This window comes from Nipponia nippon, unplaced genomic scaffold (assembly GCF_047370975.1).
Source record: "Nipponia nippon isolate SJK-2023a ecotype South Korea unplaced genomic scaffold, ASM4737097v1 scaffold_7, whole genome shotgun sequence".
NCBI classification, from domain to species: Eukaryota; Metazoa; Chordata; class Aves; order Pelecaniformes; family Threskiornithidae; genus Nipponia; species Nipponia nippon.
In genome coordinates, this window is record NW_028262391.1 from 28,091,968 (window position 1) to 28,105,521 (window position 13,554).

The window sequence follows — 13,554 nt, forward strand, 5'->3', positions numbered from 1 at the left end:
GCCGCCCCGCCCGCCCGTCCTTCAGCACCACCCGCTGCCCCGGCCCCCGCCGGCCCCCCGGAGCCGGGACGGGGCTGCGCAGAGCCGGGAGCGCGGCGGTGACCCAAGGGCAAAGCCGCTCCCGGGAGCGAGGTGGTCAATCGCGGCGTCCCGAGGGCGGCTGGCCAGAGGTCGGGTCACCCCTCGGGCTGCCCTAGGCGGCTGTGGTACGCTGGGGACGCCAGCGCTGCCACGCCGAGGGGTGCGCGCCAGGGCACCTGCCGTAAATTTTGACCCATTATGAGATTTAACTGATTTTCAAAGGCATCTTGTAGCGGCAGGAGCAGACGTGCATGAGCAGCGACCAGTCCGGGCTCAGCCAGCCTGGCTCCCTGCAGAGATGAGCGATGCCAGCGGGCCATGGTGCCAGGCGCGCCTGGGCCAGCCAGCTCCCCATTCTCTCTCTCTCGCCCCTGCCATGAGAGGGCGTGTGGAGCTCCTCTCTGGACCCCTCCGGGCTTGTTACATGGGATCCAGGCACCCTTGCATCTGGATGGCAGCCTCCAAGGAGTGTGAGAAGGAGGCAAGCAGGCTGGATTACATGATCAGGTACAAGTGATCTGGGGTGCTCCAAGTGTGTGGCTTTTGGCTATTTTATGAGACAGGTGGGCACAGATCATCCCTGCAGTGCCAGAGTCAATAGAGCAGGAGACTGAGCAGCTTGCACTCCTGTCTTGTGGCAACAGGCAGTTCTTGTTTTGTATTTTATTCTTCCTGCTACTTATTCTCAGGTCATCTAATTGGGAAAACCATTTCTTTCTAAGCATGCAGTGATTTTATAAACACTGATAAACTTTGTCTTCCATTTAGTAAAATAATCAGTAGATATAATTTTGGTTAATAACAATATGAAAGTGTATTGTTATTTTCCAACAATCATATCTTTAGGCCAAAATTAAAGTTTGGATTTATCTTGAGCAGCGGCTACATTATCTGGTTTCCTAAGTGTAGTGGTGGGCTTGTCTCCCTGTCACGTTTGAAAGCAAATTGTGTTTTTATTGCCCCTCTGCTCAGTACTGAGAGTTGAAGTCAGCTTTCTGTTAGAACAGAAATCAAACCAGTCATTTTCATAATCACTTATCTTTGTACAATACCCAATAGCTCTTTGTCAGAAGTAGTCAAAAAATACTTATTTTTCTGTGTTCTCCAGAATATTCTGAGACAGTTCTTTTGAAGTCTGTCTCTGGGATAGATCCCAGAAGTGTCCCCATGCTGTACACCCTCCTGATGATGCGCTGAGAGAATCATTTGCTTCTTTCCAACAAGAAAAGGTTAAGAACAACCAAGCTGCAGGTGTATCACTGTGATCAGCTATGTGCTTTATGGGTAAAAACAAGGGATATGGGTCGTAACTGCAGAGCAGAGAGTTGCACTCAGACTTTGAACAACCTCTGACCATCGTCCCTGACTTGCAGCACAGACCAGCTCCCTGCAGCGCTGCTGGCCCTGGGATGTTTCACCGCTTCCACTGGTGCTAAGCCAGGCACAAGGCTGAGACCCACCAAAACAGCTCGTACAGGTGAGCAGCTCCTACCCTGTGCACTGCCCTGTCCTCCGCTCAGGCTGCCAAAACCATTTGCCATATGCATTTATGCAGTACTCCCTACCTGCACACCCACAGCACCCTTCCCCCCCTAAAGCAAAGGTGCTGGAGGATGGAGTTTAACTGGACGGGTGGTGCAGGGCTCATTGGGGGAAGCCTCTGGCCCGTGTTATGATGGAGGCTGCACAAAATGGTCCTGCTGCTCCCTTCTGAACTGAACCCTCCCTCGTTGCTAGGAGCGGGGACGAGCGCTTTGCCTCGGCAGATGGGCTGGACGCCAGTCTGGGGGGGCTGGAACGCTCACCCGCGGTACAGCCGGCTCCTTTCAATGCAACGCACACGGGCAGTCAGCACGTACCTGGCTTGCTGCTGCGCTTCCTGCCCTTACATGGTCCTGGGGAGTCTTTCGCTCCCTCCTGCAGCATCTCAGTGCAAGGCGAGCCCGGGGCACTCATGACTGCGTCCCAGTTTATGCCCTCGCCTCTTGGGATGTGCAAGTGGGGGCTACCACCTCTCCCTCTAAGCACGCTGGTCACCCACGGCTCGAAAGAGAGCTTTTCACCAGGACGAAGGGACATTTCTGGGGCTGGCTTTGATTGCTGGGACAAAAAGAATTGGAGCTGGCTGAGGGTGACAGGGAGGTTTACACCGTGCCTCAGGGATGGGACCCGTTAAACTCAGCCTAACTGAGCAGGAGATGGGCACCCAGCTGCACCGAGCAGGGGGCTTTGAACCTTCCTCGGCACTGGTCATCAAGACTGAGGGAGCTTTGCAGGCCTGTAGATTTTAAATGCCTCCAGGGTTAATTGCACTGGAAAGCAAGTTTTCTGAATCACTCCTCAAGGGTTACCTGCCTTTGTTTTGCTGAAATCCCACTGAAATCTGCAAACACTCAGGACCTTGCTCAGCTGTTTGCAAGCAGAGGAAAAACTGACTGCAAAATAAGGTGTTTCTTTGACACTGTCCTGTTGTCCTCCTGTTCCCTGGAGCCCACCAGCAGCAAACAGAGGATGCAGCTCAGCTCCCACAGAGCCCCAGCCCAAGGAGAACTGCCTCTTCTACCTGCTGGCACGAAGCCCTCCCTCTCCACTGCTGTTTCACCTCCAGAGCTGCTCTCAGACCCAGCCTGGGCTGTAAGATCACTTTCTGTTAAAAAGAAATAAAGTGAAGGAAGGTGAACTATGGGTTACAGAAACGGCTGCAGGTGCTTCTGACAAGACTCAAGTGCCCCATCCAATTCGGGCATGCGCTGCAGGACAGTGCTTCTTAGCACGCCATAAGGCAGGGAGCTTTTTGCCTCCCTTTGAAGGCCCAGTGCTGCAGGGGACGCTGATCAAAGCTAAAGCAATTCTCTCCTTTGGTGCACTCCCATTCTTTACTGTTTTGCAAAATGCCTGTGGCTGAGCAGTTAATGGAGGCATCTGCTGCACTGGCAGAGTTCACCGACTTAATTAAAGACATCTAACAATTCTGCAGCTGCATGCAAGAGACCACGGGTACTCACAGGGCTGAAACCGAATATTCTCAGCACTGAAAGCAAGCATCCCTGCTGTGCAGAAAGTGTAGATCTGCAGCCAGACACTCACATGAAAGTAGACACAGGGCCCAAAGATTAAGGATGGACTAGAGCCAGCTTGCAATGTGTGTCGCCAAGGCCTCACCATGCTGGAGAACTGTACAACCTCAGCTCACACTCGCATAGCTTAGAATGCTCAGACTTGCAACAAGTGAGCAGAGCCCCTCACCAGTAGGGATGGTTTTACCTGGAAAACATTTTTAACAGATATTTATTCACTGAGTGAAAATAGTTAGCTGGTGTAAAAAGACAGGTGGGAAAACTAATCCTGTACCAAGTGGTTATCAAGTTCTCCTCTGCGTGGGGCCGTGTTCTCTCCCTGTTAAATGAAGAAACATTTCACTCATGGGCATATTTCTGGTATCACTGCATATTTGAGCTGATCGGGGACTTTGCAAGGCTGTTATTTTAACAACTTACCAAAGAGGCTCACAGAACAGGCTGGTGCCTTCTGATTAGATTGCATGTCAGCAGACACCAAGGGCTTCAAATCAGGCTGCCGACCACAGGCTGCTGCCCTGCAGGGCTGGGGGCCGGGGAGCTGTGGTTGCTCTTTGGTGTGCTCTCGCCCTGCCGGGAGCAGAGCAGTCGAGAGGCAGGGACTCCCACACACTCCTGCCAGCTGCAGGGAGCCTCACGCCTGCCCTCTCGGAGCTGTGAATGCAACCGCTCAGCACCAGCAATGTCACTGATGGCTGGCTGGGAGGTAAAGCAGACAGATCAATGCTGTGCTGCTTTGGTCGATATGAATTTACAGATGAACTTCTGTCAGGAGAGACATTACTAGTGTGAACAGCCTCTGTTCTCAGTAATTTCTGTGAGGGGAGGTGAGAAGGGGAATGGGCACGTCAAATGCACCAGCACAAAAGTGCTGCAGGTGAGGAGACGCATTTTGGCCACAGGGTAGAAGCTGGTGGGTCTCGATATCCTGAGACCAGCATCTCTCCTACAGAGGAAGGGCATGCCTCTCCTCCGCAGCCCGCTCCCGCTGCAGAGGGAATTGCCCTTTCCCAACTCATCTCCGGTATGGGTGAACACCACGGCATGAGGCACAGGAGAGGGGATGTTAGCCCGGGCAGTGCATTGTGTCCAGAGCTGTCCTGCAGATGACATGACAGCCGCCAGCACCAGCCAGGGCTGTTGTGTAACACGTCACGTGGAGTCTGCTCGCATGGAAGCAGCACTTCACCTTTGAGCAAATGCTGGATTGCTCTCAGCTGTGGCACACAAGTGATTTGGGGGAAACTGCAGCAGTTTGCTGGGCCTAGAGTTAGCTCTTTCTCTGGTCCTGGAGAAAAATCCTCCCTGGAACCAGGCACTTGGGTTGCCTTGTGACTTCTGAAAGGTTTCCTGCCCTCAGTTTTGCACCCTCACCCACAGAAGGACAGGGGTAGATAGAGGGAAAAATAAGATATATTTAGAAAAAAGAAGCATGCAGCCTTTTCAAACACAAACCCCTCCACAAACAGGAAAATGATCTAATTCTACCGTGTAGAGAAGCGATGGAGGTATGTATGAAGAAAGAACAAGCACATTTTCCTTTTTCTACTTTTCCATATGATATCGTATAATCTGTCATTAGATAATACAAGCACTTTTATTAAAATAAAAAGCAAAAGTTAGACATCCAATGATAATCTTCCTGCGAAGGGAAGGGAACGCAGACCAACCTATTCCCCACACTGGACTGAAAGATACATTCACTAGACATGAGAAATGGGAGACTGTCCCAAAGCATCAAGCCTGGAGCAAGTCTGGTTCACTCTCTCTCTGCTCTCTGCTAGAGATCTGCCACCTCCCTGCATACCTGCATCAACGTTCCTGCCTACACAGCTCTTGAGCCGTGTACTTCTCAGTGTGCCCTCTGCCCATGTGAAAACCCGGCAAGTGCCAGGCCAGGCTTCAATCTGGTCAGTTAGATCATGCTGAGCCCCAGGACCTGGTAGCTGTAGGCAAGGCAAGATAGGGGGAGTGATGGCAACACATATCCACACTTAAGAGATGCCAGAAGATGTTTCTGCTTGGACAAAGCCACGTGGGGTCAATGATAATGGAGGATGGAGTCTGGATGCAGAAGGCCAGTCGTGAGCCAACACCACAGGGCAGGTTAGTCAGGTCAATGCGTTTGTGGCTTTTCTGTCATTTATTAGAATTTCCTCTGCAGCAAGGAGGAGGGACGGTACCAGCCGTGCCCCTTGCTCTCTGCCCAAACCTGCTCTCCCCAGTTCATTTGACTTTACCTCTGAAAGGTGCCACGCCCCTTGTGCCACCTCTCCCCCAGCAGTGGGAAGGGAGCAGGCTCCAGCTGGCTGTCTTTGGGAGAGCCAGGGAATCCAGTGGAGGTGGGCTGCACAGGAACCTGAGCAAACTGGGAAATAGACTTAGGGAAGGATCTGGTAGATACAGTTGGTCTCAGGTGAATTGTGACCATCTCTCTCTTGCCTCCTACCCTGATTTGCTTTGTGGGCTGTGGATGCTGCTCCCTCCCTTCCACAAAGACAGACTGGAAGAGATGTACAGCTGTGAAGACCTGAAGGCAGAGCAAAATGAGATGGGCCTTTACACAGCAATCTGCAGAGCAGGTGGTTAAGGCTGGTGGTGGGAAGGGTGGGTGATGGCAGTGGTTATCTCCAGCAAGAAGGAGATGAAGATCAATCATCGGCCAAAGTTATTGTCTGCGAAGGCCCAGGAAGGTCAGTGGCATTGTTTACGAGCCTGTACCACTTTGGTTTTGATTGGAAAAGACAGTGCAATTACAGCACCTGTTTCATGAGATCAGCCTCCATTGAATTTATATAGCAGGCATCAAGGAAATCACAGCTTATTGCTCTGCCGGCTTAGGTAGGACATCCACTCTTTGAGAGGAGGGTTCCCCATAGCTACCAGCTTTTTCAGAAAGGCACTGGGCTGTAGCCCAGGAACATCAGGGTGGGCCTCGGAGTACTTCTGCAGTTTAGCTAAAATGCGAGGAAGCCCGACAGTAGAAGCATAGAACATGGGGCCACCCCTGTGCTTTGGCCACCCATAGCCATTGATGTAAATTACATCCAGGTGTTCTGGGCCAGATGCTATTCCCTCAGCCAGGATGTCAAATCCTTCATTGATGAGGGAAAACAAACACCACTCCAGGACTTCCTCCTGGTCTATAAAGCGGGTCTTGATGTGATGGGTGTCTCTGTACTGGGCCAGGAAGTTGTGAAGCCATGGATCTGGCTTGGCTCTCCTGCGCCCAGCCTTCTCGTACTGATACCAGCCTTTTCCAGTTTTCTGACCGAATCTGCCATTCTCACACAGAAGATCTGGCAGTGGGCTGTAGCGATGGCCATGCCGCTGGCGGGCAGGTGTTCCTGGAGGTAGCGAGGCCCCGGTGAGGCCCTGGCCCTTTCGAGACCTCCAGCCCACATCCAGCCCAGCAAGATCAGACATTCGGAAAGGTCCTATCTTAAACCCGAAATCTTCAATAACCTGATCTACAGCTTCTGGTCTGCTTCCTTCCTCTACAAGGAAAACTGCCTGTTGAACATATGGAAACATCATTCGGTTCCCAACAAACCCAAAACAATTCCCTACCACCACTCCAACTTTTTTCAGTGCTTTGGCTAGCTGCATAGCAGTGGCAATGGCAGAGGGGGATGTGTGATGGCCATAGATTATTTCTAATAGCCTCATCACATGAGCAGGGGAGAAGAAGTGCGTGCCAATGACCTGCTGTGGGTGGCTCGTGGCAGATGCTATTTCATCAATGTTCAGGGCTGATGTATTTGTACACAGAAAGGCCCCCGGCTTGCAGATTCTTGATAGCTTGTGGAATATTTCCTTCTTTAGTGCCATGTTCTCAAACACAGCCTCAATAACTAGATCTACATCCTGCAACACATCAAAGTCCACAGTGAACTGGAGACATGCCGGGTTATGGAAGTCCAGGGTTTGGGCACCCTGCTCCATTTTCATAGCCTCACGTTCCAAAAGGAGCATCACAGCTTTTCTTCCTGTGTTCAGATACTCCAGATTCTGCTCAAGGGCTACCACAGGTATGCTGGCCTTAACGAGAGAAGTCACAATGCCTCGGCCCATTGTTCCCAGCCCTAGGGATAAAAGTGAGACAGAATCAGAGACTATGAATAGAAAATGTTAGAATTAATCACTTGACAGTAGCACTTCCTTTGTATCTCCAGGATAAAAAGCGGAAGTGTATGCAAAACGAGTGGTGCACAGATAGAAAAAAAGAATGGAAGACTGGGAAAAAGGAAAGTGAATTCTCCCTTTCAGTGCACCTAAATGTTTGAAAAGCAGTAGCATAAAGGCAAGTAATTTTCCTCTCAAGCTTACAAAATATCAGTGGCATGCACTCCAGTGTGTGCAGACCATGTGATTCATGTCTTCTCCCTGCAAAGTTTTATACCTTTGGAAACCAGCATCACTTAAGAGTTAGAACCTGGGCATCAAAGACAGGAGATCTGAGTTTCAGCTTCAACCCTGTTAACCACTTCTAGCAGGCATTTTCATAAGCAAGCTCCACCCTGAGGATATCAGTGCCTCTCTGTTCCTGAGAGATTGTCCTTTATGGGCACTCATAGAAGAATATTAGTGTAAGCAAACACACTGCACCCAGAGATTTTAACACCAGCAAAGCTCAGACAATTGGTTCCTCCCTCCTTCCAAGCTTCCTCTTTGTCCCCTTCCTCTTCTCCCTCTGCACTTCACTGCGTAATCTTTGAAGCAAACAAAATGCAGCTGATCTTGGACACTGATCTTCTCTAAACTTTCTCTCTAATGTCTTGTATGTCTCTTGTCACCAGGCCAAACAGGATGGAACTAACACAGTGTTCTTAATCCAGACTGCAACATCTCCATCTCCTTTTTAATCACTCTGGAACATCAGTAGGCTTTTGCTTGCTGTTTGTGCTTTGTATCAGGCATCTCTGCCCACTGGGAACTCTCCAAGCCCTCCAGTACAGGCCGTTCCTCACTTCTGAAGATTCTCGAAGACAGTCTTCCTTGTCCAACCATACAGTTAAAGTGCTTGCCCAGAATTCCTGTAACTGAGCATCCATTCAAGCTGTATTTTTTCTCTCCAAGATCCATAAATGCACTACTACCAGCTCATACCCACAGGAATACCAGTGTAGAGATTACTGGCTTGAGCCCTTCCCTCCTGAGCCCTTCCACCAGCTCTGCCCTCTATTACATCAAATGAAGCTGCACGCTTATGCTTTCCTGTGATGCACAACCCACACTATTTATTCTGCTCTCCCATGATGGAGGCTTTTTGGACTAAGTTAATACAAACGAGCAAGAGAAGGCCAGCACAATTTTACCAGCTTTAAAAGTGCGAAGCATCTGAATGGGAGGATTATTAATATCCTAAATAAAGCAACAACCAGACAAAGTACAGGTTTGTTATAATTCCGTAAAAATGATTTTTTTAATCCCAGGTTTACAAATGAAAGTCAGCTAAACAAATAAACAGAAACAAGGGGATTAAAAAAATTGTCTAAAGCAGCTTTGTAAAGAAGAGCTGAAATTATGTCATCAGTTAAACAAGTTCCAACAATCAAGGTCAAACAAGGTAGTGTGTTTTTCCTGCAAGCTACACACCCATAGTTTAATTCTGCCCACCCTCAGCTTGTGTACACACAAGACATTTAAAACATTCCGTGCTTAGCCACAAGAAGATAGTTTTTACAGACATCACTATCTGGCAGCCTGCTTATAAATCATTACAGTCCCAAGCAAATGCTGAAGTTCCTTTCTAGGAAATTAGATTTGCTACTTCATAATCAAGTACTACTGAAAACTAATTTGAAAGTAAAACTAGAATAACATGAATCAGTTCTTAGTATTTCAGTGTCCGTGGTTAGCTGACTGAAAAAAAACCCAACACAAATAGCTCCTCCTACCGTGCTCAGTACTCAGAGGCTTGGATGTGGCAGCAGGGACAGTCAGAGACAGTTTTTTCCCTGTCTTTGATGAGCTACACAGACTGCTTTCTTCCTGGACAGTGCAGGAGGGTGGCTCACCACCTCATGCATACCCACCAAACGTGGCCCCATCTTTAAGGCTCTCTGTAGACATCAAAGGTTTGCAGTTCCACATCTGGGTTCTTCATGGCTCCTTCTTGAAGTCTTTTCTTCCTTTCCAGGGTGGAGACCTGGGATTTCTCCTTCAGATTTCCAAACTCTACTAAAGAAATAACGCACACATCCTGGGCCTTATTAACTCCTGTTCCTCTCAGCTTCAGTCTCATGACCGAAATCTTAGCAGTTATCTCTCAATATGAACACACTGCTTCTTCCTAAATCAAAACCTCTTCCATGAGCAGAGGTTCTCCAGCCTTCTTTTCAAGGGAAGCTCTGCAGTGCTGTTAGCCGATTCCCCTGTTTGCTTTTGTCCACATGTAGTATAAGTATGCCCATCTAGGTTTTAGCCAACCCATGATAGACAGGCGTATGTGCTTGTAGTACTTTACTTTCTAGGCCACGGGAATAGGTTTATAGATAAGATATGAGCTTGCCAAGCTTGTTTCTGACCTAGAAAAGCTGTCTCTCAACTTACTACATAACTCTTCAGTGGCCTGTATGAAATGATGTTTAATGAAGCTGGCAGAGAGAGTAATGAAAGCCCCAAGGGTTTTGTTACATTAGAGCTTGCACAGCATGACTCCCCTGGAAATATTTTCTAAAACTGGGCTATAAAACTAAGGAGAGATTTGGCTATCTAGCAGGGAAAGAAGCATTTCTGAGGACTCCTCTTTTCAATTTTATAAAGCTGAGTGATCTTGGGGAAGAATATATTAGAGCAGAAAAAAACAGTAGGGAATCATTGGGCTTTACATGTGTAGAAGGCTGTAGAAGAAAGAGAAAGGGAAATGTCGCATGCTTATCTCAGATCACACAGACCAAAACGTGGCTAGGAACTACTCCAGAATTTCTACTGTATATTCCATTTTCTTCCTCAATAGTGCTCTCACTTCCCCCAAACCATGAAAAACCCCTATATTCTTATCTTCCACGCAGGGGACAGTTTTCGGAGCTGTGTTACCATCTTTCATGCCCAAGGCACATCTTTCAGAAGAAGACTGAAATCTGCTTCAGGAGAAAGAACAGTGTCTATCCATCTTGCTTCTGGTCTTTTGTTGTGAAATGTAGCTTTGACAAATAAATAAAACTACACTTGAACCCATGTAATTTCAAGCCAAATATGGATATGACAAATCCATTTGCTGGGCAAGCAGAGTGAATAATGACTGATAATTATTGATCTGTCACATGAGGTACTTAGAATATGAAAAATAATGCAAAATTAATTGAGGGAATTTAAAAACAAATTTTAAAACAAATGAACTTGAAATATGTACAAAGCAACTCATGTACAGTCACACACACTAGTGAAATACAGATCAGTGGAAAATATTCTGAACTGTAATGAATATTTGGACTTCAAAATGCTGGGCAATAGAAATAATACTTTATAGATTGGTAAAAATACGCAGAGACTGTTCCAGTTTTCCTGTTAAAAACAACAATGAGGAACTGGCGGTGGTGGACTGCTGCAGACTGGAGCTGCTTCTTTCTCTTTTTCAGGGTATTAATTTCAAGCAGAAATAATGTGATACTTGAGGCAAGCAGGCAGCTATGGGAAGACTGCAGAAGGGACAGAGAAGAACTCTTTTTCTGGGTGACGAGGACCAGAGAAAGTCGAAAGAGATGGGAGCCAAGAGTTCAGAACAAGCAGAAACAAATGAAATAGGTGAAATTGTATGTGGCTGAAGACAGTCAAGGACAGCTAGGCCAAGAGCAGGAGGGATCCCACATAGCTGGGTGTTACCTGCTTATCAGTCTTTCAGCAAGCAAACTGCAGACAAAGGCAGCTGATGGGAAGCCAGCACTGCACAGGAATGGTTGCCAGTTCATCAGCAGTGCTACTATCAAGCATGCCCACAGAAACGATAGATCATCCTTGATATTGAATCTACATTAAGACATGCCAGCTCCCTCCAACAAGTTCCTGCTAATATGGGACAGACAAGGGAGCCACAAAGCAAGGCTCCCCTAGCATTCATGGGACTGCTCCCATACCCTAAAGGTCCTCTGTGCCTATAGAAAAGGTACTGAAGGCGGAGGAAGTCAACATGATCTTCTCAGTTGCTTCCCATCGTGTAGTGATAAAAGATGGAAGCAGCAGCATAATGCAACATGGTTTTAGCGTGTGAAACAGCACAGCACTGACTATTGGAAAATGGGGTCTGCGTTATTTCTGACCATCCAAAATGGATGCAACATCTTGCTCTGACTGCCCTCCTCTCTGCAGTGAAAACAGAGAGACCCTGGATCACCTAAGTAGACTCAATACTTACATGGATGAGCAGCACTGTTTTAAAAGGTGCCAGTCCCTCAAAAATCTTCCCTAAGATTTTGATTTCTGGTGCTGCAAGAATGTACTTAAGATCAAGAATGTGAAATTATGAGATATGGTACGGCATGGTACTGGCTGGAGAATGACTTTTTGTTACAGCAGCCTGAAATAAAAAAAATACAATTGTGTCGGCATGTTCTACGCCTGTCTCTAACGAACTTGCAGTTTCACTGATATCAAAAGGCAAAATAGGAGGAAAACCTTCCAGAGGAAGGAGAAAAAGCACAGTGGGGTGGCAGAAAGAAGTGATGGAAAGCAGTGACACTCAATACGGTGTGGGATTCAGAGTTAAAAGGAGGTGATCAATAACCTCCAAAATAGGAGATGTCGTTTATCGAATGGAGTATAACATGAATAACTAGCATAAACAAAGCAAGCTATAATCGTGGGCTATGGGGGCTGTATTGATAGAAGCAGCGATTCAGAAAAGGCATTAGGATCTTGCTAAGTGTCAAGGCCCTAAGTGCACTGATAAGCTTTAATGACCCTGACCAGCTACAGCTGGAGCCTCCACCCACACACACTGCCCATGGGCCTCAGAGCCCCATTTATGCTCAGACCTGGGCCTTCAGTCCCTCCTTAAGCTATGTTGGAGGAGTTCTGGTGTCTTACTGTGGCTGTGCCAGGCTATGGACACTGTTTGTCCAGACCTTAGCCTGCAGACTGGCTTCCCAACTTTACCTTGGACCTGCATCATCATGTGAACTTTGCTTGATCATCTGCACTTCTGGTAGATCTGGGCCATGATCTCTGGGTCTGCCCTGCTTGCCTTGCTCAGGTACTGTAAATAATTGATACAGCAGTGGGTTGTGCTGCTATCCAGAGGGAGAAATGGGTTGATAGGAACTTCATGAAGTTCAGTAAGAGGAAGTGCAAAGTCCTGCATCTGGGGAGGAATAGTCCTATACAGTATATGCTGGGGGCTGACTGACTGGAAAGCAGCTCTGCAGAAAAAGATCTGAGGGTTCTGGTGGACACCAAGTTGACTATGAGCAGCAATATGACCTTGTGGCAAAAAAGGCTGATGGTATACTAGGCTGCATTAGGAGCAGTCTTGCTGGTAGATTGAGGGAGGTGATCCTTGCCCTCTACTTAGTGCTAGTGAGACCATACCTGGAGTACTGTGTCTAGTTCTGGGCTCCCCAGTACAAGAGTTGATATGGAGCTATTGGAGTGAGGTCAGTGAAGGGTCACTAAGGTGATTAAGGGACTGGAGTGTGTCTCATGAGGAAAGGCTGAGAGAGCCCCTAGAGAAGGCTCAAGGGGATCTTACCAATGTATATAAATACTTGAGGGGAAAATGTAAAGAAGATGGAGCCAGACTCTTTTCAGCGGCCTCTGGTGACAAGACCAGAGGCAATGGGCATAACCTGAAACATGGTAGGCTCCATCTGACCATAAGAAAACGCTGCTTTTTTATTTTACCATGAGAATGACTGAGCACTGGGACAGGTTGCCGAGAGAGGCTGTAGAGTCTTCTTCCTTGGTGATACTCAAAAGCTGTCTAGACATGGTCCTGGGCAACTGGCTCTAGGTGGCCCTGTTTGAGCAGGGGGGTGTGGACAAGATGACATTCAGAGGTCCCTTCCAGCTTCAAAGATTCTGTGGTTCTGTGCCCCTGGGAAGTGTTACTGCCATGGGCTCACCATCCCTGGGGTGCAGCTGCTCCCTGACGGTAGATAATTAACAGAATGTGTTGAACGTGGCTAATACGAAAGCTAGCATACTAAGTAGGAGCAAGGCAGAAACATCTTGGTACCTGGTCTTAGTGTAATTACTCCTGCAATACTCCTTCCACTTTGGCTATGTGTGCTTTATGAAGTGTTGAAATATTAGAGGAAGTTCAGAGTCAGGAAAATGACCAGAGTGTGGCAGATTGTGCTCTGCAGCAAAAGTATCAAAGCACTCAGCTTATTTATTCTGCAAAAAGTATGGGTTAACTTGAGCATTGTCTACAACCAGCTACAAAAACACTGAAACT

At 47.8% G+C, this 13,554-nt stretch overlaps 1 protein-coding gene and 1 long non-coding RNA gene across 2 annotated transcripts in view; one reads left to right on the forward strand and one right to left on the reverse strand.

The window, feature by feature from the left end:
* The first annotated feature begins 22 nt into the window (after window positions 1-22).
* On the forward strand, window positions 23-11,596 carry LOC148050954 (uncharacterized). The gene is made up of 3 exons (XR_015700587.1): window positions 23-588; window positions 1,455-1,558; window positions 10,175-11,596. It is a non-coding gene; the product is annotated as an uncharacterized LOC148050954 (long non-coding RNA).
* Window positions 4,737-13,554, reverse strand: part of EHHADH (enoyl-CoA hydratase and 3-hydroxyacyl CoA dehydrogenase) — a 28,419-nt gene continuing 19,601 nt past the window's right edge. The window contains exon 7 of the mRNA XM_087739996.1: window positions 4,737-7,243. Within this exon, the coding sequence (XP_087596122.1) occupies window positions 5,973-7,243 (1,271 nt within the window). The 3' untranslated portion in view covers window positions 4,737-5,972. The remainder of the gene's footprint in view (window positions 7,244-13,554) is intronic.